Source organism: Stylophora pistillata, chromosome 10 (genome assembly GCF_964205215.1).
Source record: "Stylophora pistillata chromosome 10, jaStyPist1.2, whole genome shotgun sequence".
Lineage (NCBI taxonomy): Eukaryota > Metazoa > Cnidaria > Anthozoa > Scleractinia > Pocilloporidae > Stylophora > Stylophora pistillata.
Genome location: NC_142528.1, coordinates 13,824,873 through 13,851,311, shown reverse-complemented (window position 1 = coordinate 13,851,311; position 26,439 = coordinate 13,824,873). Strand labels below are relative to the sequence as shown.

General features: G+C 38.4%; 2 protein-coding genes across 7 annotated transcripts in view; both read left to right on the top strand.

Moving 5' to 3' along the window:
- The window catches only part of LOC111322800 (cytoskeleton-associated protein 5), a 45,579-nt gene extending 36,698 nt beyond the window's left edge, over positions 1-8,881 (top strand). The window contains exons 35-46 of the mRNA XM_022925975.2: positions 315-485; positions 1,473-1,650; positions 1,743-2,059; positions 2,987-3,083; positions 4,032-4,220; positions 4,313-4,483; positions 5,090-5,179; positions 5,623-5,770; positions 6,962-7,033; positions 7,585-7,667; positions 7,768-7,869; positions 8,446-8,881. Coding sequence (XP_022781710.2) covers positions 315-485; positions 1,473-1,650; positions 1,743-2,059; positions 2,987-3,083; positions 4,032-4,220; positions 4,313-4,483; positions 5,090-5,179; positions 5,623-5,770; positions 6,962-7,033; positions 7,585-7,667; positions 7,768-7,869; positions 8,446-8,559 — 1,732 coding nt within the window. The 3' untranslated portion in view covers positions 8,560-8,881. The remainder of the gene's footprint in view (positions 1-314; positions 486-1,472; positions 1,651-1,742; positions 2,060-2,986; positions 3,084-4,031; positions 4,221-4,312; positions 4,484-5,089; positions 5,180-5,622; positions 5,771-6,961; positions 7,034-7,584; positions 7,668-7,767; positions 7,870-8,445) is intronic.
- A 3,670-nt stretch (positions 8,882-12,551) lies between these two features.
- Positions 12,552-26,439, top strand: part of LOC111338629 (myelin regulatory factor) — a 54,752-nt gene continuing 40,864 nt past the window's right edge. For 5 of the 6 annotated variants that reach the window (XM_088737080.1, XM_022945144.2, XM_022945146.2 and 2 more), the window contains exons 1-16: positions 12,552-12,758; positions 13,874-13,949; positions 17,977-18,065; positions 18,267-18,312; positions 19,333-19,433; positions 19,736-19,862; positions 20,345-20,451; positions 21,009-21,168; positions 21,906-21,999; positions 22,764-22,820; positions 22,921-22,974; positions 24,569-24,645; positions 25,206-25,262; positions 25,730-25,783; positions 26,086-26,176; positions 26,358-26,438. In XM_088737080.1, the coding sequence (XP_088593206.1) occupies positions 12,698-12,758; positions 13,874-13,949; positions 17,977-18,065; positions 18,267-18,312; positions 19,333-19,433; positions 19,736-19,862; positions 20,345-20,451; positions 21,009-21,168; positions 21,906-21,999; positions 22,764-22,820; positions 22,921-22,974; positions 24,569-24,645; positions 25,206-25,262; positions 25,730-25,783; positions 26,086-26,176; positions 26,358-26,438 (1,332 nt within the window). In that variant the 5' untranslated portion in view covers positions 12,552-12,697. Of the gene's footprint in view, positions 12,759-13,566; positions 13,743-13,873; positions 13,950-17,976; positions 18,066-18,266; positions 18,313-19,332; positions 19,434-19,735; positions 19,863-20,344; positions 20,452-21,008; positions 21,169-21,905; positions 22,000-22,763; positions 22,821-22,920; positions 22,975-24,568; positions 24,646-25,205; positions 25,263-25,729; positions 25,784-26,085; positions 26,177-26,357; position 26,439 lie in introns of those variants that run through there. The other variant, XM_022945145.2, reaches the window with a different exon arrangement.

Sequence of the window (26,439 nt, the reverse complement as noted above, 5' to 3'; positions counted from 1 at the left end):
CACTTCCCAGTCAGTTCCCTGGCCCCATCTATACTTGTAGTGAGGAAGGGGAACTATAAAGTCTTGCTCAAAAACACTGGCAATATTTCTATGTCATTAAACGTGGAAAACAGGGACTATCTATTTTTTTTCCCTTGGTGACTCAACGTGACTAATATGCGATGAAGGTTTATGGCGATGGCCAAAGCTGAAACCCACGGCCTCTCAATCCAATTTCCAGTGCGCTGACCATAACCTGACCGGCTTTTTTAGCTCGTGTCATAAAGTTTTCCTTAAAAAAAATTGCTAAATTGGCGATATTTCCCTCTCTGTAGGCCTGCGACAGCCCCCGCACAAAGACAGGAAAATGTTCGTCGTGAGTTCAGTCTTGACATCGATGGTATTGAAGGGGATGACCTGCACCATGTTGTGACTGTCCCTACCCTGGAGGCGAATGAAGCTTTGGATGATCTGATCAGTGCGCCTGTTCACAAACCGTACACCAAGTAAGTTTATAACATAACCAAAGTAAAGCGCGCGCTCTGATTGGTCAATTTAGCGTCTCCCATTTGCCCATGGGTGTACGCTGCTGACGTGAGCAAATGCAAAGACTATTTTCCGCGCGCGCTTGTTTTTTCTGGTCACGTAAGATTTGTTAAATAAAAGGGAACTCTTTAGTTACAATGTATCAATGTTATGTTATAAAACAAATGGTAAACACCACACCGTACACTATTGAGTTATGGATGCACTTGGGAGGTTGCTAAGCACTCAAGAAGCTAGAGTTGCTCTCGGCTATCGCCTCGAGCGACTCTTACGCTTCTTTCGTGCTTAGCAACCTCCCGCGTGCATCCATAACTCAATAGTGTACGCTGTGGTGTTTACCATTTGTTAATTCTTTTCTGCAATCAACTTGTATTTCTCTTTTCTTTTTTCTGTACGTTTGTTTAGTTCTACTTGTGAGAATTTGGTGATATATCTAAGAGTTTGGTTACCAAAAATATGCCTCGTTATCGCTTTTCAAGCTCTTTTCTGCATTTCGTGTGTTTTGTGGGGCAATCCAGATGAGGGCAAATAACAAAACAAACAAACAAATAAAAAAAACCAGAACGGCTCTGATTTGTCGATCGTGAGACAATTAGGAATAAAAATTGATGAAGAAATTCAAGGTTTACACGGAACCCCGGCTACGCGCTCCTAAATGCCAACAGGACAAAGGGAAATATCACAAGGAGGAAAAATAAATAAATACTTGTAAATAAATGTGTACGTCCTTAAGTGCATGAGTAAAAAGTCGCGATTGGTTTTGCATCTGAGTTGGACGAGGCGATGGTGCAAATGTTCTAAACAATACACAGAGCAAATTCACTTTCCGCTCTTACCTGTAGTTTACTCCATTGTTCAGCAGGTCGTATTTTAAAAAAGAAAAATCAATTTATCTTGACGTCGAATTGAAAATCATCCCTTGCCTGATGTTTCTTTTTATTTCTCAGAAATCCTGCGTCTCCTCACATGGGTGTATTCAGCCGAACCAATCCAACTGCTGCCTTCAACTACGTCATATCACAAATCGCCAGCGGTGACGTCACAGCTAGTACCCAGGCCTTGGTGCAGTTCGAAAAAGTGATCAGAAATAAGAACCACAAGGAAGTCAGCAAACACATCGATCAAGTAAGAATAGTTTTCCTTGTTTCGTTAACTACGGAGGGTTTTGCTCTACTGCAAAAGCAACTTATATGATAATGTTGTGTCTTATGTTTCAGTTTCTGAATGCAGCATCCCTCCAGCTTAATATGATCCTAACCACACACATCCCCAACATTGAATCGAACCAGCAACCGGAAGCAACAGTACTTAGGCTTATCAACTGCCTGACAGACACCATGCTTGGAGTGTTCTCCAGCCCTGCGCTAGCTCGTGCCGTATCGCGGAGCTCTCTGAAGCAGCTTATGCAGGTGTTGATTACTGTACTGTCAGACGATCGCTTGGCTGCTCTGGAAGACGGACCGCAAATACTGAGGGCAATTAACGTGCTGATGGTGAAAGTCATTGAAATGTCGGATCAGACTTATGTGTTAGGGTAAGGGCTTGGCTTTAGAGAAATTTCAACTTCTTTTTCGTTGCTGTGTTATGGTAATTAACTGTCTTGGCGAATTGTATAAGAGAAAACCTAAAGCAGTCAATAAAATTAGCGTCTGACCAACAATCAGCGACAAAATTGTTGACACATAGATCTTTTCGATCTTCTATTACTCCAATTTTATCCCTGTTACCCCTCGTTAAAGTAACCTAATCGCCCCCCTTCCCTCTTCAAATCAACATTGTATCATGATTCTATGAACTTTTAGCTATCATTGAATGGGGGAGGGCGGTCTATTATTGGTTTAGAGTGAGGTAGAAACAGGAATGTTATTCTTCATATAAGTAGAGCTCTTCAAACATGATGTGTCAACTTATTTTGACGCTGATTGAAGATGTGACAAGATGAAGGTATGTCCATTCTCAGCTTGTATTAGAGGATAGCAAAGATTATTACACGACTCGGGCAGTCAAAGGGCCAATAACTAAAATCAACTAATCAAAATGCCCTATTACCGGTCAATATTCTCTCAGTATTGGACCGGGCACTGTCCGGAATGGTCCCCAATGATACCGCACTTGTGTCCCTTTGAACTTCAGTCGTATAATAAATCTCTTATTAACCAAGCTTGCTCGGGACCGTACTGGAAGGATATCGGCCCTCGGTCTTTTTTGTACGGACCTCGCTGCGCTCGGTCCGTACTGTCAAGACCTCGGGCCGATATTCTCTCAGTACGGCCCTCGCGTTTGGTTAATAAGATATATGTATTCAGGGCCAAGATAATACAAGGATGTACATGTACCACCCAGTTTTCTCAAACTTGGCTCAATCAATCGAGGTTGATTTGCGCGCTTCTCACTTGTGATAACGGGGCGCATCAAGGATGTGCTGAAAGACAACGGAAGTACCTCTTGTTTTGTATTTCAGCTCATTGATCAAACTTCTGCAAGACTGTCTCAAGTTACTTCAAGAGAGCGCCGGTAACTCGCTCAGTTCACCAAAGTTTCTTGAGCTTGTAATGAAGGTGGGTGGAATTGTTAGTTCTTAAAGGGGCATTTTAAAAGAGATCTGTTAAAAAACAACTTGTACTCTGCTTGATAAAGTCTTTCGTTATAGTTTTGAATTTTGAGGTGATTCCGTACCAATCCGACTTAAGAACTTGCATTGTCTTTCTGCTGGTCAAATGATAAAGAATCATTACCGTTTAGTTGGGCGAACTTCAGAGTCGCCAATTTGTTTGTATTTACGTGGAGTTACACTGGGTAGATTGTGTCTAAATACACAAGAGTTGCTATTGTTGTAGAGCGTTTTCAAGGATTGATATTTCAAGTATTTTTAGATTTGCCTTTTGTTTTATTAAGTCTCGCCTTTTCGCCCCTACGTGCTATTTTGATGAATCTATAGTTTTGATCATTTATTTTTAGTGTGTGCTTGACCTTGGCTCAGCACTTACCGTGCTAGACATTTTAATCCCTCGTTATGGTTGAGGATAACTAGTTTGCTAGGTGGTCATGGTTGAGTTGGTAAAACTGACCTTGAGTTTTACCCACACTGAACATCCTGTTTTGGAAATTCCCACGATCAGCTAACCCAAACATGTCTGTGATTGTTGTATTTAATACTGGGGCACTCCTTGCTGAAAGTAGTAGAAATAAGCAGTGGAGAAAGAGAGAGAAAATTAGCTGTAGTAGAAGTAGCAGTATAGGAGAATAAAGAAGAAAATTACAGAGTCTCAGTACCTCTTGTTAATTCGCCAAGCGAGTGGTAAAACCCCCACAACACTATTATGGGATGCAAGGGCTGATCTTCGGATTCTAAGGATTGTCCAATCTTAGGTCGTTCGTAGAATGAAGGTTATGCTAAGGGTTTTGACTGGAGCGGGACAAATCGATCTTCTTTCATCGATTAAAAAGGATGTTTTTTAAAACGTTGTGGTAAGTATGAAACAATGATGTTCGTTGTATCGTTTCAGTGTCTATGGAAGGTTGTTCGAAATTTACCGAAAACCATATCTGAAGTAAAAGTGGATCAGATTCTCCTGGACATACACACGTTCCTTTTGACACACCCTGATCAGATGTGGAAAAATCGCGCGGACGATACACCACTAAGAACAATCAAGACAATATTGTACACACTGGGCAAACTGAAGAAACAAGAGGTTTGTAGCTGCTATCCACCATTTCCTTTCCTTTTTTAGTGGCCTTTGCATCAACCGCGTTTGTTTTATTTTGTTTTGTTTCTGCGTCGTAGATTTTAGACTGCCTTGGTTTGATAGATGATCCAGATAGCAGCGAGGTTGCTGCTTATCTAAAGAAGATCCTCAAGAGCAGTGGTCGCAAGGGTACTGAGAATCACGTGAACGGAAGTGACTCAACAACGCCGCGCAAGTCCTCGGTACCAGACCTCCTGATGGGAGTCGATGTAAGTGACCACTCGCGATTACTTGCAGTTAAACGTATTAGCATAAAGGTCTATTGGCCCTTTGTCATCATTCACCCCTGCTCTGATTTGCGGTTGTGATTGATCTAGCTTCGACAGGTGGGATTACTTTGTTTCTAGTTTGGATTTATAAAGTGTAAAAATCGACTCATATCCATCCAAATGAAATCTGAAATGGTAGAGCCAAAATTCTTAACATTCGTGATCATAAACAGCTAAAACAGTGTTAAAGACAGCAACCTTACGCGAGGGAAAGCAATTGTTCTCGTGGAGATCTATCATTACCATACCCCCCTTTATGAAAAAATTATGCAGTTTTTATGAAACTCGAATTATCTAGAACTAGAAAAATTTCACGTTGAATTAAAACCAGCAAGGAAGGAAGAATCTTTATCATTCATATAGCTACGGGCGTTTTAACCCTTAGAGAAAACGCGAATATCACTCCTTGGGGTTGATTGGGGTTATGTCTATTTTAGACGTCATTCCTATGTCAATGGAATTTACTGGTATTTTTTTGGTAATCTTCCTTAGATGTGGTATTTGGAAATTATAGGAATGATGTTATTTTTTCGGTCTTTACTTTAGGGCGGAAACAAGGCTCAAAACAAAGAAAAAATTAATGACAAATTAGCGGAGATATTCGCCAAAATAGGCTCGAAAGAGAACACAAGAGAGGTGAGTAGGTCAAGGAGCATATACTTTGTCCATTTTCTTATTTTGATGTGGTCAATTAACCATTCTTTGACTTTTCCTTTCGAAAAAATATTTAAAAATGTCAAAATGTTAGAGGGCTTCCCAGTCATAACAACCTAAAACTCTATGATTTTGCTTTTATGAGTGTACAGCTTTTAGTCGCTTCTTGTCGATGGATGCCCAAATCAGTGTTAGTGGAAACTACTACAAAATGTTTAACGTAACGGGTTGATACAAAGGCGGTGAATTCATCCAGTTAGAGTTAAAAATAGCATGAAGCTGGCAGTTTAGGTCGACCTCTATTCAGTGATACCAAGTACTTCAGGAAATCACTTTTTGCAAAGTTTTTAAAATCGTACGGAGCGGTGTAGAGCTTCCCAAATCTTCATGCGAATGGATTTCAATTTTTTTTTCGGTCTTTCTAGGGCTTGGCGGAACTTTATGACTTCAAACAAAAATACCCCGAGGCAGACATTGATCCATTTTTAAAACGAACCTCCGAGTTTTTCCAGAGTTACATTGAAAGAGGACTAAGAAATATCGAGATGGAGAGAAAAGGAAGGAAAGTAGCAGGTACAGAACTAATAATAATAATAATAATAATAATAATAATAATAATAATAATAATAATAATAATAATAATAATAATAATAATAATAATAATAATAATAATAATAATAATTTATTTCTTATACAGCGCTATTTACAATGACAGATCAACAGCGCTTTACACTTAAGGTATAAACCCACCCATTTCACCCCAGGGGAGGACATCCATCACACAGTAATCTCGTGTGTGGGAAATTAACGTTTCCTACCCCCCAACCCTGCAGGAGACGGGACCTTTATTTATTCGTCCCTATCCGAGAAGACTAGAATATCTAACCATTTCTTGATGTTATAGAAGAGCAAATTCTTCTCAATTATTTTAAGACCTTGAGCGTTGGTCCGGCCGGGGCTTGAACCCTCGACCTCCCGCACAACAGTCCAGCGCACTATCCATTGGGCTAATTGGGCGGCGGTAAGATGTTTATCGAGTAAGGCATGTAATCTGTGGATCTGAACTTTACAAACCAACGGATCATATATCAAGCAAAGAAAACCCACTTCTTTTGAAAGTGGCGAAAGAACCAGGGCTTGGCCTCAGGAGGAGCCTTCACGGAAGTCCAAGGAAAATTAATTCTTTTCGTTCAAACTGTTTTCTCTGTCCTTGTTTCCCTGCTATGCCTCCTCTCACGGACTAGAGCATTTTCTAACTGAATGTTGGGATTGCTTTGGATCAGCTTCCCTAGCTTTGTGATTGATGCAGAAAACGTGGCCTCACTCTCAACCAATCAGACATTTTCCCGCGCTTGATGATGTTTCCTTGAATTCTCATTTGCTTCTTGTGATATTTAACTTCATTCTGATCGAAACCTTGAGATTCCTTTTGGTTCTGGGCCTACATCAAGCAATTTGATGCGACATTTCTAAGCTAATTTAACAAGAATTTGTAACAGTTAATCCCTGAGCGCGCATTTGATATGAGACGGTAATTAACCAACAAGGTGCATAGCGCCTAGTTGGCTTCAATTAATCTCGTATCCAAAAAGCGTGAATGGGATATTTGTCTGATTAAATTTATTAAATCGTGGACAATTGGTTATTTTGAGCCAGCATTTTTTTCAGCTCCACAACAGTTGGTGCAAAGCGTAGGTGACTCTAAACATGAGCTGATAACTGGACTTGATTGACTTGATTATTCAGAACACCTGTATTTTGCAGGAACAGCTCCCCCGTCCGGAATATCGACGACAGCGCTCACCTCATCAAATTTAACAGAAGAAGAAAGTACCGGTAAAAAAAGTTTCGGCTTTGTTTCTAGGTTTTCGTTTAACCCTTTTAGTCCCGAGGTGATTGTTAATTCTCCCCTTAGCTGCTACACGTTTCCTTGTAAATCAGTTACGAGAGTTTGTTGTTAGATAAGGATAACGACTTCAACCAGAAAAGTTTGAGTATTCTCATTACCTGTTTGCTGGATAATGCAAGGGATATTATAAAGAAAAGCTTAAGGAATGCTAACATTTGAAAAAAAGATAAATATTTTTTTAAAGTTTTGAGCCCCTACGTGGAATAAACAAATAAACAATCAAATGGATTAATAGAGTAAGTTGAATTTAGTTGTTTCGTTTTCATTGTTTTGTTTTCGTTGTTTGTGCGCTTTCATAGAACGGTCCATTTAAAACCATGTTCATCTTACAGGTATTCTTTTATTCCCCTCTTATCCCAGTTGATTATGGGGTACTCTCGTTCGAAATTTCACGTCTAATCATGCTTTTTTAAATGAGACGAGAATACTCTTTTGAGTTTCTGTCACTTGTTTGAATATTTCTGTTTTCCATTCGTAGACGATGCCGATGCCTACAGAGACAGACTGAAGGTTCTTAGAATGAGAGCTGGCCTGGATAATCAGTCGAACACTACATCAAAGGTTTAAAGACATATCTCTTTATAGTGTAGGGCTTCCAGTACAGTTCTTTGACATTTACTTCTTATACTACATTACACGACCTCTTGTAACTTATTTTTAGAGAGCGGAATCAGGAGACCAGCGTGTGTCAGAGTACGAAGAACCGTCCACAGACGAACGGTTACTGAGTGCGGCTGATAAGAAACCATCCTACATCAACATTGTAAGTCTTAAGGTCGGCACACACGAGGGGACTAGTCCCTGCGACTGGTCCCAGCGACCAGTTTCATGCGACTAGTCCCTTCGTGTGAACTATACATTTCTGTGGTCACAGGGACCAAAATTTGATCCCTGCGACCAGTCTAATATTGCGACAATGAAAAGTTACCAAATTTTCATTGTTTTTGTGTAACGCCCCAGACTAAGAAACATCTTTTGCCTCTTAATTTTCCTATGTTCTTGTGCAGTTGAGCGCCCTCGTGTGAACGCCTTAAGGGACTAGTCCCTGCTACCGGTCCCCTCGTGTAAACCCTTCAAAGACTTGTCACCGGGACTAGTCGCACGGACTAGTCGCAGGGACTAGTCCCCTCGTGTGTGCCGACCTTTACAGTGCGATTAAATTTTTTTCATATTCAATTCAATTAACCCTGTAACAGGCCCGCGATTCTTGAATACGAGTGAAGAGGCTCGCACTCGCTAACACGCTAACACTTACTCGCACTCACGCACACGCTTTCACTTACTCGCTCTTTCGCTCATTCATTTAATGATATATTTCTTATATTATTACTTTTTGCAGCCCTCGATTATTTCACAGTCAACGGACACCGCTGATTCGATGACAGCGGATCCAGATAGCATATTAGACATCAAGAAAAGACTTGAACGTATCAAGAATAACTCAAGGAACTGATATCTGAAACATAATTTTAACATACATAAATGGAGCAACGGTGTCGACCTGTTTGTGTAGACTTAAGTAGCAGCTTAGACACCTCGGAAGGAGCTAAAGAACTGCCGTGGGGTGAAACGTTTCCTCTTTCAGCAGTATGCTCTGAGCAGCAAAGGACTACGGCAGTTATGCAGTTTGTTTTCCGGAATTTTCGATGGGATGGTAACGTTAAAGTTATGGCAAGTGGTAGAATAGTGCGCGTGCTGTCAACGGCTTCTCATTGGTTAAAATCATCCTCTGAAAGATCTCAACGTCCTCTCATTGGTTAAAATAGGGACCTTAAGCAACCTCGACGGCGACGAGGACGTGGAAAAACAAGAGATCTAATTGGCAGAACAATAGCTCAGCACGTGCGTTTTGAAACTTTGTACATTTCTTAGCCGTCCTATGCAAAACAACAACGTGAACTCGCCAAAATTTGTGTCGTCTGCGAACCGAAACCGCGACGGAAAATTAATTTAATTAACAGTTGGTTCATGCTTTAGCGTGCACTATCGAGCTATGGAGCACGTGGGAAGTTTGGAGAGCACGAAAGAAGCGTAAGAGTTGCCCGAGGCGATAGCCGAGGGCAACTCTAGCTTCTTGAGTGCTCTCCAAACTTTCCACGTGCTCCATAACTCGATAGTGCACAGCTGAAAGCATGAACCAATTGTTTTAGAACATAGCCGGTGGAATTGTGCATCAAATGCGACGCGAAAAACGGACAACAATATCAGTTGAAGCGAATCGTGACGGCGCTGATGCCGAGTCTCCTTTTCCTTTGTTTTTCTCTTTTTCTGCCTCATTTAAGAACTCTAGCCCATGGGAAAAGGTCGAAACATTGTCTTCGTTTTCGGACTAGCAGGCCGAGTTTCTGTTTGTATCCATTATTGTCGCGAAATGTATTATTTTTCCCCGCACTAGCAATGGCCGCTCGCGCGAAAAAAAACTTTTTCTGGCGAAGTCGGATTTGCTGACGCTATCAGCGTGCACTATCGGCATTTTGAGCACGCTTACGTATAATGAATTTGATTGCGCGACTCTGCAAGTTATGTTCTAATTTCCATTTAGAACTCAACGCTACTTCTATACGTCATGCTGAAGTTGAGCTGTGGCGCCTTATGAGATAGTAAGCTCATGCAGCCATTTTTGAAATTGTGACTAAGAGTAGAAAATCATTTTTTAATCGAAGTCCTCCTTGGCGTTGCCGTCCTGACTGCTTAAGGTCCCTAATACCTCCCTGAAAGTCCCTCAATTCTGGCCCTTTAATCTTATAATAAGCCGTGAAATCGTAAGTGAGATGATGTGATAGTGCTTTGCAAACCACTTTTGGTTTTGTCTCCTTTGTTATAGCAACAGGAAGCAACGAAGAAACGAGTGTCTTAAGTTGAACTAAATATTTGCACAGTAAATCTTACGTCGAGTTGTGTTCCTGTTTTTTTTTTTTCTTAGTTTAGCTGTGTTCCTGCTGCTGCAAAGGAAGAAATTCAAATTCTTCGTTTAGTTCTTCTCGAATTTACCTAAAGCAAAGGGTTTATATTTGAACAGTACCGAAAGTAGTAACCAAATCGTTCTTTGGAATCGTGATCGTGTGATCACGTCGTGAAATAAATCTTACGGGAAAATTATCGCCAGAAGCGGTATTATGCTCCGTTACTAGCCACTGTTCAGGAAAATGAGCCTGCGCTCACCTCTACCGAAGTCCTTCTCAGATTGATTGCCGGCTGAACTCGAGAAAACAGCAGAAATCGAGCCAATCATTGACCAGGAAATAATTGCGATCAAAATGGTGTTTATAAAGTAAACGAAGCCGCTTTATTAAATAATTCAGATATTATCACTTTTTCTGATTGTACAATTGTAAGTTCGTTGCAGTTTTAAGCTCACGCGCTGTCATTGGTGCACTTTGTGGTTAATAGAGACGTTAATCTTCGTATTTTTGATTGAACAGGGGACAATTCTCACTAAATAGAAGGGTGATTATTGTTCGTAAAAGCAAAGTCATATATCTTGTACAGTTTGATAGTGTGCCTGTACATACAGATTAAAAAAGTCGAAAGAGAGTTACTCTTTTCGTCTTTGGCTGTCATATTAAACCAATCATATTTGAGCGCCCATTTGAACAAGACACCTCTTATTTACTGTGATTTACTGTTCATGGTTATTTTGGCGTTAAACACCTACAATTTGCTCCAAGAATCGTAACTACAAATTCATGTTGACATAAAATTAAAAAAAACAAGTAGCCTAAGCTGGCAAAATTAGCCTCCCTGAATTCAAGAGGACCTAACACTGAGCTAAGCAGTCTTAGCCCAGCCCAAGAAAACTCACATGATTAAGGACCAAGGGACAATTACTTAAGCGAGGCAAGTTTGCTTTTATTTAAAACTAGCTCAGATTTTTCGATTGTGAGTGCGACTGTTTATTCCGATACAAATTCTTATGTTTCAGCTATTGCGTTGCGTAAACATATTTGATAATTACGTATTCAGGAAGGCCCATTTCAACTCGAATGCAGATTGGGCATTTCAACGCGCAGTTCAGTCATGGCTGAAGCCAGAGTATCTAGGAAAAAATTGTTTCAACTTCGTCATTAACAACAGACCCATCCGTTAACCCCTTTATATTCTAACATCAGTATGCATGATCTTCATACTGTTCTCTACATTTTTCCTAATGACCGGCGTTGACAAGGATATTAGGGAATTTAAGCAAACCCCGACGGCGACGGCAACGAGAACGTGGAAAAACAATAGATCTAATTGGCAGAACAATAGCCCAGCACGTGCGTTTTAAAACTTTGTACATTTCTTAGCCGTCTTTTGCAAAACAACAACCTGAAATCCCCAAAATTTGCGCCGTCTGCGAACCGAAACCGCGGCGGCAAATTATTTTATTTACATTTGGAACTCAACGCTACTTTTATGCGTTATGTTGAGTTTGAGGTCTGGCGCCCTATGAGACGGTAAACACATGCAGGCATTTTGGAAATTCTAACTAAAAGTAGAAACTCATATTTTAATCGACATCTTCCGTTGCGTTGCCGTCGTGACTGCTTAAGTTCCCTAATTTGTTTAACCACCAAGAGCCGAGCTTTAGGTGGCGATCATTGCCTTTTCTCATGACGTCATTTTGTTATTCAGTGGTGATATTGTAAGGAGAAATTAAATGCTTTTCATTCTTAGGGTTCGAAGGGTTTATCTCCATTTTTAGTCTCCTTTTCGATACCGTGCAACACTCCCTCCCGCCCCACCCTTCCCCCACCCTTCCCCCCCCTTGCTAAAGAGAAAGAATTTCTCATGGGAGGGTTGCGTGATATCACGAAGAGCGCTGGGAAAGGAAAGTTTTTCTTTCTCCTTTTACTACGTCACGTGTGAACGAAATAAGTTTTAACAACGAGAATGGGTCCAATTTGCTGTTTTTCCATCTTCTCCTTCGGTGTTTTCAAGTATATTTTATCATATTATAGGAAAAAAATTCACAATATTATGACGTTAGTAGCTCCTTTAAAGTCCTCGTTATCCTTTATCAGGTACAGATTGCTCTTGGTACGGTTCGTGTAATTGGCCTTTGGCAAAGTTCGACCTTATTGTTAGGGTGCACTGTACACGTGATAGTCAAGTGGTTTGCCAAAACAGAAATACGACAGGCAAGCATTTCAAGAACTCTTGCGAAATTGACCAATATGCCTTCGAATCTATTTCTAAGGAAGTCTCAATACCCAGTAAACACTAAAAAAAAACACTGTACACGAGTGGTTAGTAACAAGTAATGCGTATAATGCAAATAATGCCAGAGGGAAAATGTGAATCGATTATTAGTTTTATTCTAGAACATAATATTAGCCTTACTGACCCCTTCAGCAAGTCACTGACTTTTCTATTGTTGGCTAATCAACGTACATTCTCTTCTATCTGGACGGTCACATATACGAAAAGAATCATATTTGTTGCGCGTTACAAATCGGCATTTATCGGAGGACAGCTATGAGCCCTTGGGGATGATTGGAGAAAAAATCTAAGAAGACGAACCTCGCATAGTCTCAATATCAACAGATTTTGTATGGTTTCCTGCCACGTTTTTACAGCCGCAGTTGCTTCGGAGTCTTGATTTCCTTAGCATGAATGGAAACGAAGATCACACAGAAGATATTAGAGACGTTTTCTCAGGATATCTCGAAGGTAATATTCACCTTTCCCTTTGCCATTAAATTCCGTCCTTGTTTAATCCGTTATCTCTCCCAAAGACGATTCTAGATTTGTTCAGATCTCTACTCGATGCTGCCTCCCATAAATTATTTCTGCGTTACAGTTTCGGATCGGAGTTAAAAGTTGCAACGAGTCCTTCTCTTTCGTGCTCAGACAGTTGCCATTTGTCAGTCTCTTCTTGTTTTTATTCGATTGATGTTTGCGTGGGATGACCTCGTCAGGGATTGACAATAGAATATCATCATAAATAGGGTCATAGCTGTGAGCGTAGCATCAAAGATAGGGCATTTAACGAGAGATCTTTTTACAGCACAACTTTTCAAAAAATCGTCGAAAAATTAATAAGCACACTTTCACTGGGCACAGTGAGAGAATTTTGTTATTTACTGTTGCTATGAATGTTTCCCTTTTTTTTCGTTTTGAGATGAGGATGTTACTTTTCTTTTTGTAGCAGCGGTTATCAAAGGTGTAAAAAATTGGTGTGAAATTTGAGAGGCTTGGTGTACGCGCGCGAAAAACTCCTTCTTTCGCACGCAATGGGGTAGTAGATCGAAGCACCTCTTGTCCAACCCACCAACGTCGTTGCAGCCTTTAACAAAAAAGCTAGGAAGTCTACTTAAATATTATTTCGCGAATGATTCAGGTGAATGATGGTGGCGCATATCCGTTAGGATATTGCGTAACCAGGATGGAGGTGCAATACACTTTTGGAGGTGTCATTTAAGCAAAGATCTCTGATGACAATGCACGTCACGTGCCAATTTATCTATGAGCGGTCCCTTGGTAGTTAGTCCCAGGACACACAAATCTCGCAGCGGCTTTTGGATTTGCGCTTTCTGTTGACTTAGTGATCTGAAAATGACTTATTAAGCGTGAAGAGAAGGCTGGTTGCCTTTGGTTTGACGACTCAACGAGTTATGAATCACTCAGACGATCCTAGCTTACAGTCAACTTTGGGTAGGTTTGGCGAAATTTTGTCATCGAAGCGTAGTTGTAGTTGATACAGTCACCTAATGGACCGCAAGGTGTATTATTTCAATCTGGGAAAGCATTCGATGGTACTTAGTTCTGTTTTTCTGCGATTGCAGAGTTAGATCCCGATGGACTTCTCCTCTCAAACTTGTATGAATGTTTCTCCTCCGACGAGAAAGTCATGGCGGACGGGTAAGGCGTTAATCTTTTGTGAATTCGTAATTTAAAGTTTTACGCAACGTACCCGATCCTTTGTGTGTCGCTCAAACGGAAACTTAATATCCCGCGAAAAATACGTGTTGGGTCCGAGCATGTCTAACCCTTTGACATTTAGTTTTTATTGAAAGCTGTTTTAAGTTAAGTTGTTTGGTAAACTTCGCATGTTAACTCAGACATGTAGCAATACCAAATCTGAATTGGAGCCCGCCTTTTGCCTCTAGAAACCGCTAGAGATGAATTTTTAACGCGTCCGAAATAACTTTTCAATTTCACATCAAAGGTTTTTTGTTTTTTTTTTTTTACAAAAGGGTCGTGAAATTCGCGGAACTAGGAGGGAATTATGACGGAATCTGAAGGTTAATTAGGTGTAATAAGTTTGGCCTAACTCGGCAGTGATTAAAATTATACGATGACCTGCTCTCTCTCGAATTTATGTTAGAAAACGAACCGTTAGCAGAGCTTTAAGATAGAAGAAAACCATACACATTTTATCTTCGTTCTGTTATGTGAAGGAAAGTTTTGGTATGCAGTGTGGACATAAAAAGTACGCTGTTTGAACCACGCGCCAAAAATGATTTACCATCGTATCCTATCCAGCTTATAGGCACGGGCAAATTTTGTTTTCGTTACATTGTTGCATGCGATGTGTTAATGAATTGAAGATGTCTTGTAATGTCTTTTTAATCACGGTTTCTGAACTTTACTTCTCGTTGCTTGAAGTTCGAATTATTATTTAGAGTGCCGGAAGTGTTTGATTTTGTGTGCACATGGAGCTGTTTGTTTTCAGCCCTAGTACCATTCGAACACAAGGTTTTTAAAAATGCAATAATCTCACTAGAAGAGGAAATATTAAGTTGTCGCTCATTGAAAAAGGTTAAAAATACCAAAATGATTAATCGATCATGATTATTCTTGTGCTTGAACAAACACTCCAAGAACACTGGTGGTCAGATGCGCTCTCGACGTCACTTCAACACGAAAACCCAAACTTTGAATTCACTCTCACAGATTTGGCGATTTTTGTTTTAGGCCATTATCATTCTTGGTTATTTCTTTAATAACTCTTAATTGTTTACGCTTTTCATTGGCATATAGAGTTTGATTATTACAGCAATAAACCAAATAAGCTTAATCATTAGGCTTCGATTAACTTGGCAATTTTTTCATTGCGCGCACTTTACTTGTTTACAAAAGGTATTGTTTTTCACGATTATGTCAAGCATGAATTGTTTTTGCCATTGTTTTTAGGAGATTTTTGCTTCTTCTGGAAAAATCCTTTCTAAAAATTGCATTTCAATTACTTTAAAAATCTCAAATATTTATATTTTTCCTCATCGTTTCGCGTGACTTCTCGTTAAAACGCATTCGGGTTCGCATCGGCGCTTCTGTTTTAAGAAGTTTCAGCGGAAATACCTTCAGGCAGCTGAGATAACTTTGAGAGACCTTTGACTTGTGCTTGCGGGCTGTATGTAACAAGATACAGCGATTTATAGTGATGTTTTGTTTGCATATTCCTTGTAATTCCGTGAGAAATTGTCCTAAGTCGCTTTGTGACATGAACTCTCCAAATTCGTTGTGGCCTCACGCAGTCTTGTGTTTTCAATCATACTCCTAAAGCATTGAAATCTATACCAAACAAAGTTTATTTACTTTTGTTTGTTATGAGATTCATAAAGCTGCATGCTTTTACGATTATTTTGAGATGACAAGAGAAATAAAAAATTACGTGACTGACCATTGGCGATCGAACATCGTTTTCACGAACTTGAACTGATGAACTTGTATTGCATGATATTGCAAAGCCTGTCAAATAAAATTTGGCAGGGTATATATGGTGAAGGTTTGAGAGCAATTCATGTTCTCTACTTTGAATATACTTGCAAATGGAAGTAAAATATTTGCACGGTCTCATAGTACACATGCTCTGTTTTCGTTATGCTCTTTTTACTTTGGAAGATGTTTTTATAGTTCGATTTTCACACAGGTATTGAGTTTCTTTATCAGAAATTCCACAAGTTGTTAGGCGTGGGCTAGAATACTGGTAGATCACTCTTGGAGTCGTACAGACTTCTGATTTGAATTATTGTGCTGATATAAACAAGGTGTTTTTAAGAATGACAGGTGTATTCTTTTTCAAGTCAAGATTAAAGGATCACATCGTAGATTATATTTTTTCTAGATAAAATGTTTACACAATCGATTCTCTCCCAATGTTTATTACTGAATCAAGATATTTTTTCTCAACTTGTTTAAACCTGTTTATTTCAAGTACCTTGTAATAAGGTATTACCAGAAGTTTATAGGAAGAGTTTATTCTTGGTGCTGGACTGGGAAAAAATGAATTTAGAACTTGAGAGTTTTTAAACCCAAGGAGGAATGCTTCATGAATTTATGAGAGATATACCTAACTGTTGAATGATATATATTATATATTTTTTTGTTTTTAATGCTGTGAAAACTTGAAGTTGTTCCAGAGATGGTTATACTGTAGATATTGTGGTGAATTGTTCATGAAATCTGTTTATGACAGAGAATCAAACTCCCATTCTTTGCTACACTTGTTTACCTGAACATTTTTACCTGCTTAATATTGTGTTAAAGATGGTGTTATTGTATTGCCCAACTTAGAACATAGAATACATATCTACATGTGTATATTGTTTGACCCTTTTGGTAACTGGTACATCCTTGTAGATATATTTACATGTAACTGGTACGGAAAGGTTTGAATTCAGCTGATAAATATGCTTTGAATATAAAGTTTGAACAACCAGTATAATCTCAGTGAGCTTTATTTTTAGCATAATACATAATGCATATACATAGAATTGAGTATGCACTTGAGTTTTATTTCAGAGGTTTGAAATCTCTGCTATCAGAAGCTGTGCAAGTAGTAATGCTTAATCATGCCATATTTGTTTATATATGCTTTCTAAACAACGCACCAGGTGTATTGTATCATGTGTGCTCATTCTACCAGAGTTAAACAATAACTTTTTAACTCCCTTTTAAAGCACATTGGGAGGAAAATGTGATAAGAATAAGTCTCAAATACCTGCCTCTTCTACACTGTACAAATAGGACACTTATTTTTTAATACAAGTATGCATTGTAGAACATTTTTTAAACACGCCCAGATATTTTTTGTCATGGATTATGTATTGAAGAAGCCACAAATATATGGACAAACTGGACCAATGAATATATTGATACCTCAGCAAAACGTGACATGGCCCCCCTGTGTTTGATACCTTATTGTTGAGGTTTAGCCAATTAGTATTGGCTACTTTAGAAAGTCATGATAATTTGATGATTAGATTAGCTCCACAAAAATGTTCGTAAGCTGTTGAAGAAACCTAGCACAAACTAAACAGCCAAAACATCAAGATACAACAGTGCAAATGTAGTACTAACTTGTGTATAGAAATTCTCAGAATGCAATGCTTTGAACAGCTCAACATTGCCAGTCACATACAGAAAGGTTGCATGTAATGTGCTAGCAAGCTTATAAATTTAGGAGGGTCTGAGTGTCTGTCTATTGATCATTTGTCCATCTTGCAAGATTCATTGCCCTTCATAATAATTAGACGCTCCTCTGTTTATTTTATAAATTTAAGCCATAGCATCAGGCTAACTATATCCTTGACACAAACTGGCACTTTGAGCCTTGTGGAATGTCTTTGCAAGATTAGCCTGTAGGTCATAAAATATTATGCATGAAAAAGTTTTAGGTATAGAAACCAAATACTCTTTCCAGCAAAAGTTTATTACAGGATTCATTTTATTGGTTCCAGATCAAACGTATGGGTGTAGCTAAATCCAAACTTTCCTGTTGAAATGGAATGGATACAAATCATTCTAGTTCTTACAGCAGGGCTGAAAGCTTTCAGCAGCTTTTTGAAACTGTCTTCAAGAGTTATTGATTTGTTCATTTGACTGTTTGATTCACCTTCTGATGGGGTTTTGTTCCAATTATTGTTTAATGTTTTTGTATTTGTAGGTACATAGAGGGGACAGGGCAGTTAAATTTTGGATTTTCAGCAGATTTTACAGCAAACCTGTCTTTGAATCCAGGACTGCAATGCAATGGTATGTTTTCGTGTCAATTTCTTTTTTAAGTTATCAGTGGAAAACAGATTCTTAGTCAGTTTTTTATTTCAAAAAAGTCAAAGAAAACAAATAGGGCAAGGACAATTAATAAACACATGTAGATTTTTCCAGGTTTCTTATTAATAATTGTTATGCTTTGGTGTAATTTTTAGAGTAAGCCATTTTGTTTTCGTCTTGCAGGAATCTTGGGCTTTCCTCTAGAAGGACAAGGCACATCAGTTGGGCAGTAAGTACTTGATCAAATACAATTACACAAGAAAAATATTGTTAGTTATTAAAATAGTACATCAGAAAGCTATTTTCTCTTTTGTTCACGGTACATCCTTTTTTTCAGTCTATTGATGATGTTAATGATGTATTTGCATTGCATTGATTCCAAATACTTCAGAGAAGTTTGGTTATGACTGATTTTTTTGTCAATGCATGCAGAATTGTGAACACATATACATACATAGGTTAATTGACCACTCCCCATAGGAGCTTTTCAGGGCCAACACCTACCCATCCCACCCCAGAGGAGGACATCCACCACACAGTTGTTTCGTGTGTGGGAAATTAACGTCTCCTACCCCTAACCCTGCAGGAGACGGGGCCTATGGTTTATTCATCCTTATCCAAGAAGACTAGAATATCTATCCATTTCTTGTTATAGAAAGGTAGCAAATTCTCCTCAGTTATTTTAAGACCATAAGTATTGGTCTGGCTGGGGCTTGAACCCTCGACCTCCTGAACAACACAATCTGGCATTCTCACCAATTGAGCTATATTCTGCGTGAATTTTTGTATTGTCTACAGAGATGTGGTGAATCAATCCTTAACTCCCCAGATCTGATTGTTAAATCTTCATTTTTGCTGCTTCAAATTTTCTTGGAAATTAGTCTGGAGAATACAGTGTTAGATCTAAATAACAACTTCATTCTTATAATCTGTTACTTATAATCTGTTACTGAATCAATGTATGGACAAAATATGGAGAAGTTACTTGTGAGAGTTATGTGGTTAACTTTAAGCCTTCAGGACCTTAAGGGGTTAAATGTCATGACAACTAGCAAGATAAACTGTTGTGATTACCAGTGAGGTAAGCTGAGAATACATGGCTGTTAGATTTCTAAAGTGAAGTGGATCTCTATAATTCCAAAAGCTTTTACTAAAATCTGTTCAGTATGTAATGAAATTTGGCATAGAAAAGTGTAAATGTTCTGGTAAATATTTTACTTGTTTGTAATATTTTATATCAAAAAAACAGCCCAATTGACATTCCCAATTTTGGAGGACAGCACCAAAGCAAGAACTTCCCTATGACCCCACCAGATTCTGATGGACCAGACTCCCCAGATGTAAACCAAGGTATAATTTCTATATCAGGATGGGACAGGGAAGGGGTGTGTTTTTTCTAAAATTTTCTTTTACTGTGTGCAAAGAGAGTAAGATTCGTTTTAACACATCTCAAGGTTTAACAGTGTAAAAGCTACAGGTCTTTGTTTACATTTTTTTTGGGGGGTGACTGTCAAATTTGTCTACTTACTTGTTGGAAAAAATCTATCTCCGTAATGAGCAACAATCCTGAAAGATTTCCCTCTATTTTTCCACCTGGGATGATCTATTAGTTATGAATATAATGTTATTTGATAACTTTTAATACTCCACAGTTCTGCTGCCTAATACACCAGGAAATCATCACATTATGCTATCATCAATTTCCCACTCTGGAGGAAGGCAGCCACAGCAAGGATGTCCCTTGAGTAGCTCTGAGGAATTGCCATTACAGTCTATCAGGTAACAGACATACTTGTGTGTAGATGGTCAAGTAAGCAAATGATGCTAAAAAGTAGCTTGTGTTCCCTCTAATCTTTTCATTGCATCCCATCTGTCCCATCCATTGTTTTTTATCACAATTCCCATTTGAATTTTCTTCCTACTCCTTCATCCTATCTGTTTCTCCTCCCAATTGTATCCCTTCCATTCTCTTTACCTTGCCTGTTTCCCTTTCATCCCATCCATCCATTTATCCCACCTGTTCCTCCCATTCCATCCTATTTCCCCTTATCCCTTTATCTTTTCTTCCCATTTGGTCCATTCTTTCAATCCACCCAATCTATCCATCAATATCAATCAATCAATCAATCCTTTATTTAAACACGTGACACCTAGGAGTACAGAAGTTCTCGTTAAAACATGTACATGTATGTACAATTAGAAAGAAAACATAATTTTAGTAAGAATATGAAATGATTCACCTTTTTTCAACTTAACAACAGCGTCTCTGAGCCAAGAAGGAAGAGGAAGAGAGATTCAGAGAGTAGTGAAACATTAACAACAAACAGAATGTCATCATTGAGGCTTAATTCTTTGAAATCAGAGCCAGGTAATCATCGTAACCAAAATATTGTGTAAGTGGCTGTGCTCTGTTGATTTTAAGATTGTTTTTTCTGTGTTTGGGTGTAAATGTTAGTGAAGTGTTAATGATTTCAGCAAACTACCAGGAAACCTGAGGTGGAGGGTAACCATTTATTCCCATTTGAGAGGGGGGTGGAAGCACAGTCACCTCATTTAGCAGAGACTAGGCTGAGCTCAATAAAAGTGGCTCACTGTACTTACGCAGAATGAACCTTGCCCAGTTGGATTGGATTAGATTAAGTTGGGGTTGAGTAGTTGAAAATCCACAAGGTGGCTCTCAGTATATTGTTTCCAGTGTTGAATGTAATTTCAAGTGTTTGTTTTATTAAGGTGAGAAAAACTGGAAAAAGCTGTAGAAAAATCCCCAGAGCAAAGTCAAGAAAGAGGAAAAAATTCAACCCACAGAACCCCTCCCTGCGCTTCTTACTGATTATTACTGAAATGCTTTTTGCAAGGATATTTGGGCAGGTATTCAATCATTTCCAACAAATATCTGATCATCTCTTTTCATTTTCCTTGCATAAGATGACTACTGCTTGGATGGTAGTGGCTCAGATTACCTTGACTCTCCTGATCCTTTTACCACCACGGCCACACCTGAGCTCGAAAACTACCAATGCCTAAAGTGGTCGCCCCACAAAACAGATGAATGCTGCAGCATGTTTGATGACTCTTCCCAAATGATGTGAGCCTTTTATTGATAGTATTAAACAACCTTTGGATGTGATAAGTGAATTGTATGTGGTGTAGGTGGTTATTATAATTGGAAGTTGTTAGTTGATATAGTGCCCTATATTGTGGGTTAGTCTCCTATGGAAATGATATAAGGGGAAAGCATATGCCTTAAAGGTAACAGCCTTTTGCTGTGTGGGATGGACCAAAAATCCTGAAGAGGTACCTATTCTATTAGTGGAACAAATTTCTAGATTTCTATTTCATTTGAATAATTCAAAAATTATAGTTGGTTTGAGTTTTTTTTTTTTTAGGTTTAAACAACATTTTACAGCCAAAAGCAGTTCCAATCGTCAAATGTAACCCCATGAACTATTTGTTTTTAATCCTTTAACTTCCAGGATCTGATTGTTGATTCTCCCTTCTAGCTGCTTCACATTTCCTTGCAAATTAATAATGAGTATAAAATTTCTGCCTGATAAGTTTGAGTATTCTTATCACCTGTTTACTAGATAATGTATGGATATTATAGGGAGAAGTTAGATTTCAATCACTTCAGGGAGTTAAGGGTTAAGGGGAAAAAATCCAGCCCCACCCCTCTCCCTCTCCCTCTTCCCAATCTGCATTCAAATGTATTGCTGAAAAACGTAGCATTCAGCCAAAACACTAAATGTTCCTGAGACTTGCAGATGTTTTTAAGAGATGAAGTGTTTGTTTTGATTATAACTGCAGTTTATGTCTCTTTTTCAGTCCTCCACCTCAGTTTAGAGTAGATGCTGACAAAGGTTTCAATTACTCTTTTGTGGATGAAGCTTTTGTTTGTCAAAAGAAAAATCACCTCCAGGTGTGTGATGCTGTGTGTACAGCACTTTTGTAAACCTTACTAACAGTCCTATACAGAGATGTTATGACCCAAGGGCGAGATGGGTGAGAATACTGGACTGTGAATAGACAGTTTTGAGTCTTAAAACTACTGTGTTCTTGTGTGAGACACTTAAAGTTAAGAGTAGCAGTGCCTCTCTCTGCTCAGGAGTTTGAAGTGAACTCTTCAAAGAAACCTGCTGAGGAAAATACTGGAGAGTTACTGCTGCACTGCAATGGACTGGCATCCAAGGGGGGGGGGGGGGGGAAGAAAGGAGGGGGGAGGCTAGCAGTATTCCTTGTCAGTTTATTCAATTCTTTTGATATTTGGAAAAATTCTAGCCCTGTGAGGGACTTCAGACTCTTTTAAGTTTTAAATTTAATTTAAGTGGCACTTTTAGGAATTTTGATAAAAAAGGGATCATTATGACGGTTAAAACTTTTTGAAAGAGTATCTGAAGGAAGTTAATTGAATTGTAGCTAAGATCTTATGAAGTTAATTTGAACTTCAACAGTTTGAAAAAGGCAAGATTCATGTACACCACTGCACCTGGAAATGGAATCACTTTACAATTTAGTGTGTAAACCAAGAACAGTTATATGATTGCAGAGGGTAAAATTTGATGAAAACGAATATTGATTAATTGAACTCAAAATTGTAAAAAATTTAAAAATCTAATGGTGGTTGTAACGATTTCTTTTAATAAAAAAAATTTTTCTTAATTGTGACACTTGCTCTATTCACAGATAACAGCCTTCGTGAACCTTCAATCTGCCCAAACACCCAAATATGTCCAAGGAGAGGTTTGTAATTTTTTTTTTGTTCATCTGTTGTCTTTGTTTACACAGTCAGAATCATTGCAGGTAGAATTTAAACATGTCCCTCTGATTTGTCTCCTTTAAGCAAAAAGAATTAAGACGAATTGACAAGTTTCGGCTATGCATTTATGGAATTAAGGTATGCTAGCTACTTTTGTTTCACTAAGATTCATTTGACCTGTATGGCCTAGCTTGCACATGTGTATGAGGATTGTGTGTGATGGAGCAAGTAGGGCTGAAAAGACATATGGCCCTATGTACAGCACTTGGACATGCTGGAGGAAAACATTTGAAAAAAGAAAGGAGGAAAAGGAAAGAGCAGTGATTATTTGATAGAAATCTATTGTCTGACTTAGGTTGGGCTGGAATATTTGGTTCATGATCGTAACAATTGAACCTCACCCAATCTTTTACTTGTCCAGCTCTCCCACTCAGTCAATATATATATATAGGTCCTTAACATTTAAGCTGGGTACTTTCCTAGTATGCAACAACTTATTGATAGGGCCATGCATTTTAAAATCACAAGCAAAATTGGCCTTTAACAATAAAAAATTGCGATAAAACATTTCTTAAAATCATTTTAAGATTAAAAAATTCCTAAAAGACGACGGCATTTCGACGTTAGCTATCTAGTCCAAATATGTTTGCAAGTTCCAGTCTATAAATACTTGAAAAGCAATAGCTGATTACAGGGATGTAGATAATAGCCGGAAGCCGGGAAAACTACCCGGCTGTGAACGCGATTTTTCCGGCTGTAAAGCAGTACTTCTTTCTCCAAAATGTTTTTAAATGTTGTCAGAAGATTGTTATTTATTTATTTTGTTTGTTTACACCTTCATTGCTGTCTTACCTGAAATAAAAGGATTGTAAACAATCCATTTTGTGCGACGATCGCATCATTCGCATCGCATCCTCCATTTTGCAGGCTCAATGGCCAGCGGTATTCGTACTTCATGTATGCAAAATAATGAATAAAAATACCCAAATACCCAAGCCCAATATCCGCCTATCATTGCTAGATTCCCGCCTGTTAAAAAATTTAGCTACATCCCTGTGATTAAAAACTGTAATGTGAGAAAAAGATGATTAGAAATATTAAACAAAAAGTTTCACATATGGAGGCCGTCTGGATATTTAAATTAGGCTTAAGATTCTTGATGAGGAGCATTTCAAATTAGGGAAGATTTGTCATTACAACTAAAAATTTAATGATATACAAGTGTGCTGGATTTGTACTAAACAATCAAATTTACCCAGGTACTTTCTGAAAACTGTGAATTGGCTTTCTTTCAAGAGGTTGTTGTTACCGTGAGTTTCTAAGAAATGTCTACAGATTGGCAAATTTTTGTGCCCAGCAATGCGTTGAAGGTGTCGGGCTGTGTATCTGAAAAAATTGGCCTTGCTCTTAAAATGTGGCCTTGTAGATAAGTTGTTGGTGGTGCCCAACAGGTAGGCACAAACTTAAATCCCATCAAAGTGTGAAGTTTTTCAGGCTTTGCCAGTAGTTTTAAGGCTTCATTTAAACTACATTATTCATTGTTCTTCAACATGCTACTGAATGGCAACACATGAAGACAACCAAAGAAAATTAAAACTTTACCCCTCAAATTAGGGAAGATTTGTCATTACAACTAAAAATTTAATGATATACAAGTGTGCTGGATTTGTTGTTCTATGAATTAATTCACATATTCCTTACTTTAAACCCTTATTTGTTTGCTTTGACTTAGATGGAATCTAAAGCCAGTCAAATTGGTGTTGAACAATCTCAAGCTGACAGAAGCAAGAGACACTATGAACCACTGCAGTAAGTGATTTTCTCTGCATTACTCTGCTCTGCTTCACAAAGACTCTTGAGCATTCCAAGGACATTTCTGAAGACATATGGTGACAGAGCTTTTTTGGCTGCTGGCCCCAAACTGTGGAACGAACTACCTTTATCACTCAGATCATCAAACACTTTGGCTGTTTTCAAAAAGGACTTGAAGACTTAGGCCCAGTTCAGACGCCGAACTTTTCATGAGCCTAACTCAATTTGAATTTGGACTGACCCAAATTAACAAAAGTACGCCTGTTGATTCAGACGCCGTTATTTTTGGCCGTTCCAAATACAGTTCCAGTAAAACTAGTCACATTACTTGCAAAATACATTGTAATAGTTTATGCATTAGGATCGGCACATGAAAAGTACGAGGTCTGAATCAAAGCTGTTCCAATGGCGTTCCAAAGGCGAAATTATCGGCCAAGCCAGGTGGGAAGAACGGGTGAGCCTTTCCAAATTGAAATAGCCGTTCCAAATTGATTCAGAAAGGGACTGCCTTGTATACAATGCATAGTTTGGTAACACTTCATGCTTTTAACTTTCAGATTTGACATTTCACCAAAAGAACAAACAAAGATTACAGTTGGAAGACTGCATTTCAGGTATTGCGTTGAATTATTTTTCTGCAATCATAAAGAAGTGTGACACTAATTGAGAATCTATTTAAACTTTGAATGAATGAACAGATTAATTGTTGCAGCAATGGAAACTTTTACCTTTCGCCACTGTTGTTCTTATTTGATTCTTAAACCAAACATCATGGGATGAGTTTGTAGGTGTTTTATCCTCATTCTGAGGATTTTTTCCCTCTAGTTTCTGGTTGTCTTTCTTCTGCAAAAACTAACAATTCATTTCAGTTCAACTGGGAAACAAAGGGCAAGGTGCAAATTTGTGGATGTGTAACTGAAATATTAAAGAAAAGATGTTCTACAGCTACATCAAAGATTTCTTGCTATATATTAATTAAAATTGGAAATTACTTTTACATGGTCTTTGTTATTTGGGTGAGTCTAAGAAATCTATACAAATTCATTTATGGATGATACTTATTGAGCAAGTTTTCCATCAGTGAAACAACAGCAAACAATATGAGAAAGAAAGGGAAACCAAATCCTGATCAGAGGTAAGTTCAGGAATTGCTACCACTGATAAGCTTGATATAACACAAAATTGACTTTACTCACCTCTATTATTGTTGACCCTTTTACTCTCAGATCTCACTAGTAATTATCCTTTCTGTCATCATACAATTCTTTTGATGTTAGTTCAGAGAATGTCATTAGATCAACTAATGATCCCCTAACTGATGTTTTTCTTTGATCCCATCTCTGGTCTGCTTGATATTGTTTTGATATTGTAAGGAGGAGATCTGTCCTGGTCACTCATTGGAACTTACTGTAAGGGTTAAATTACCTTCTGTTTTAGATACTTCCTGCTTGTTGTTGCTGTGTATGCTCATGCCAAAAACAAGGAATTTTTAGTGTGTGCAAATGTGTCAGAAAGGATCATTGTTAGGGTGAGAAAGTTGTCTTTTATCTATCATTTATCATTTATTATTAAAATGTTATTATTATTGTTACTATAGTTAATTTTGTGAAATACAATCTCACCAAGTTAAATTTCACATGAGCTTGGAAGGTTCCTTTGGTCAACTGTCAAAGTAGCAAGTCCTGATTGTTTGCCTTTGATTTTGCTAGGCTTCAAATCCTGGCCAGTTTGAGAATGACATGGAAGTTGTTTGGTCAAGAGGGCAAACGACAGACTCAGTTTACCGAATGG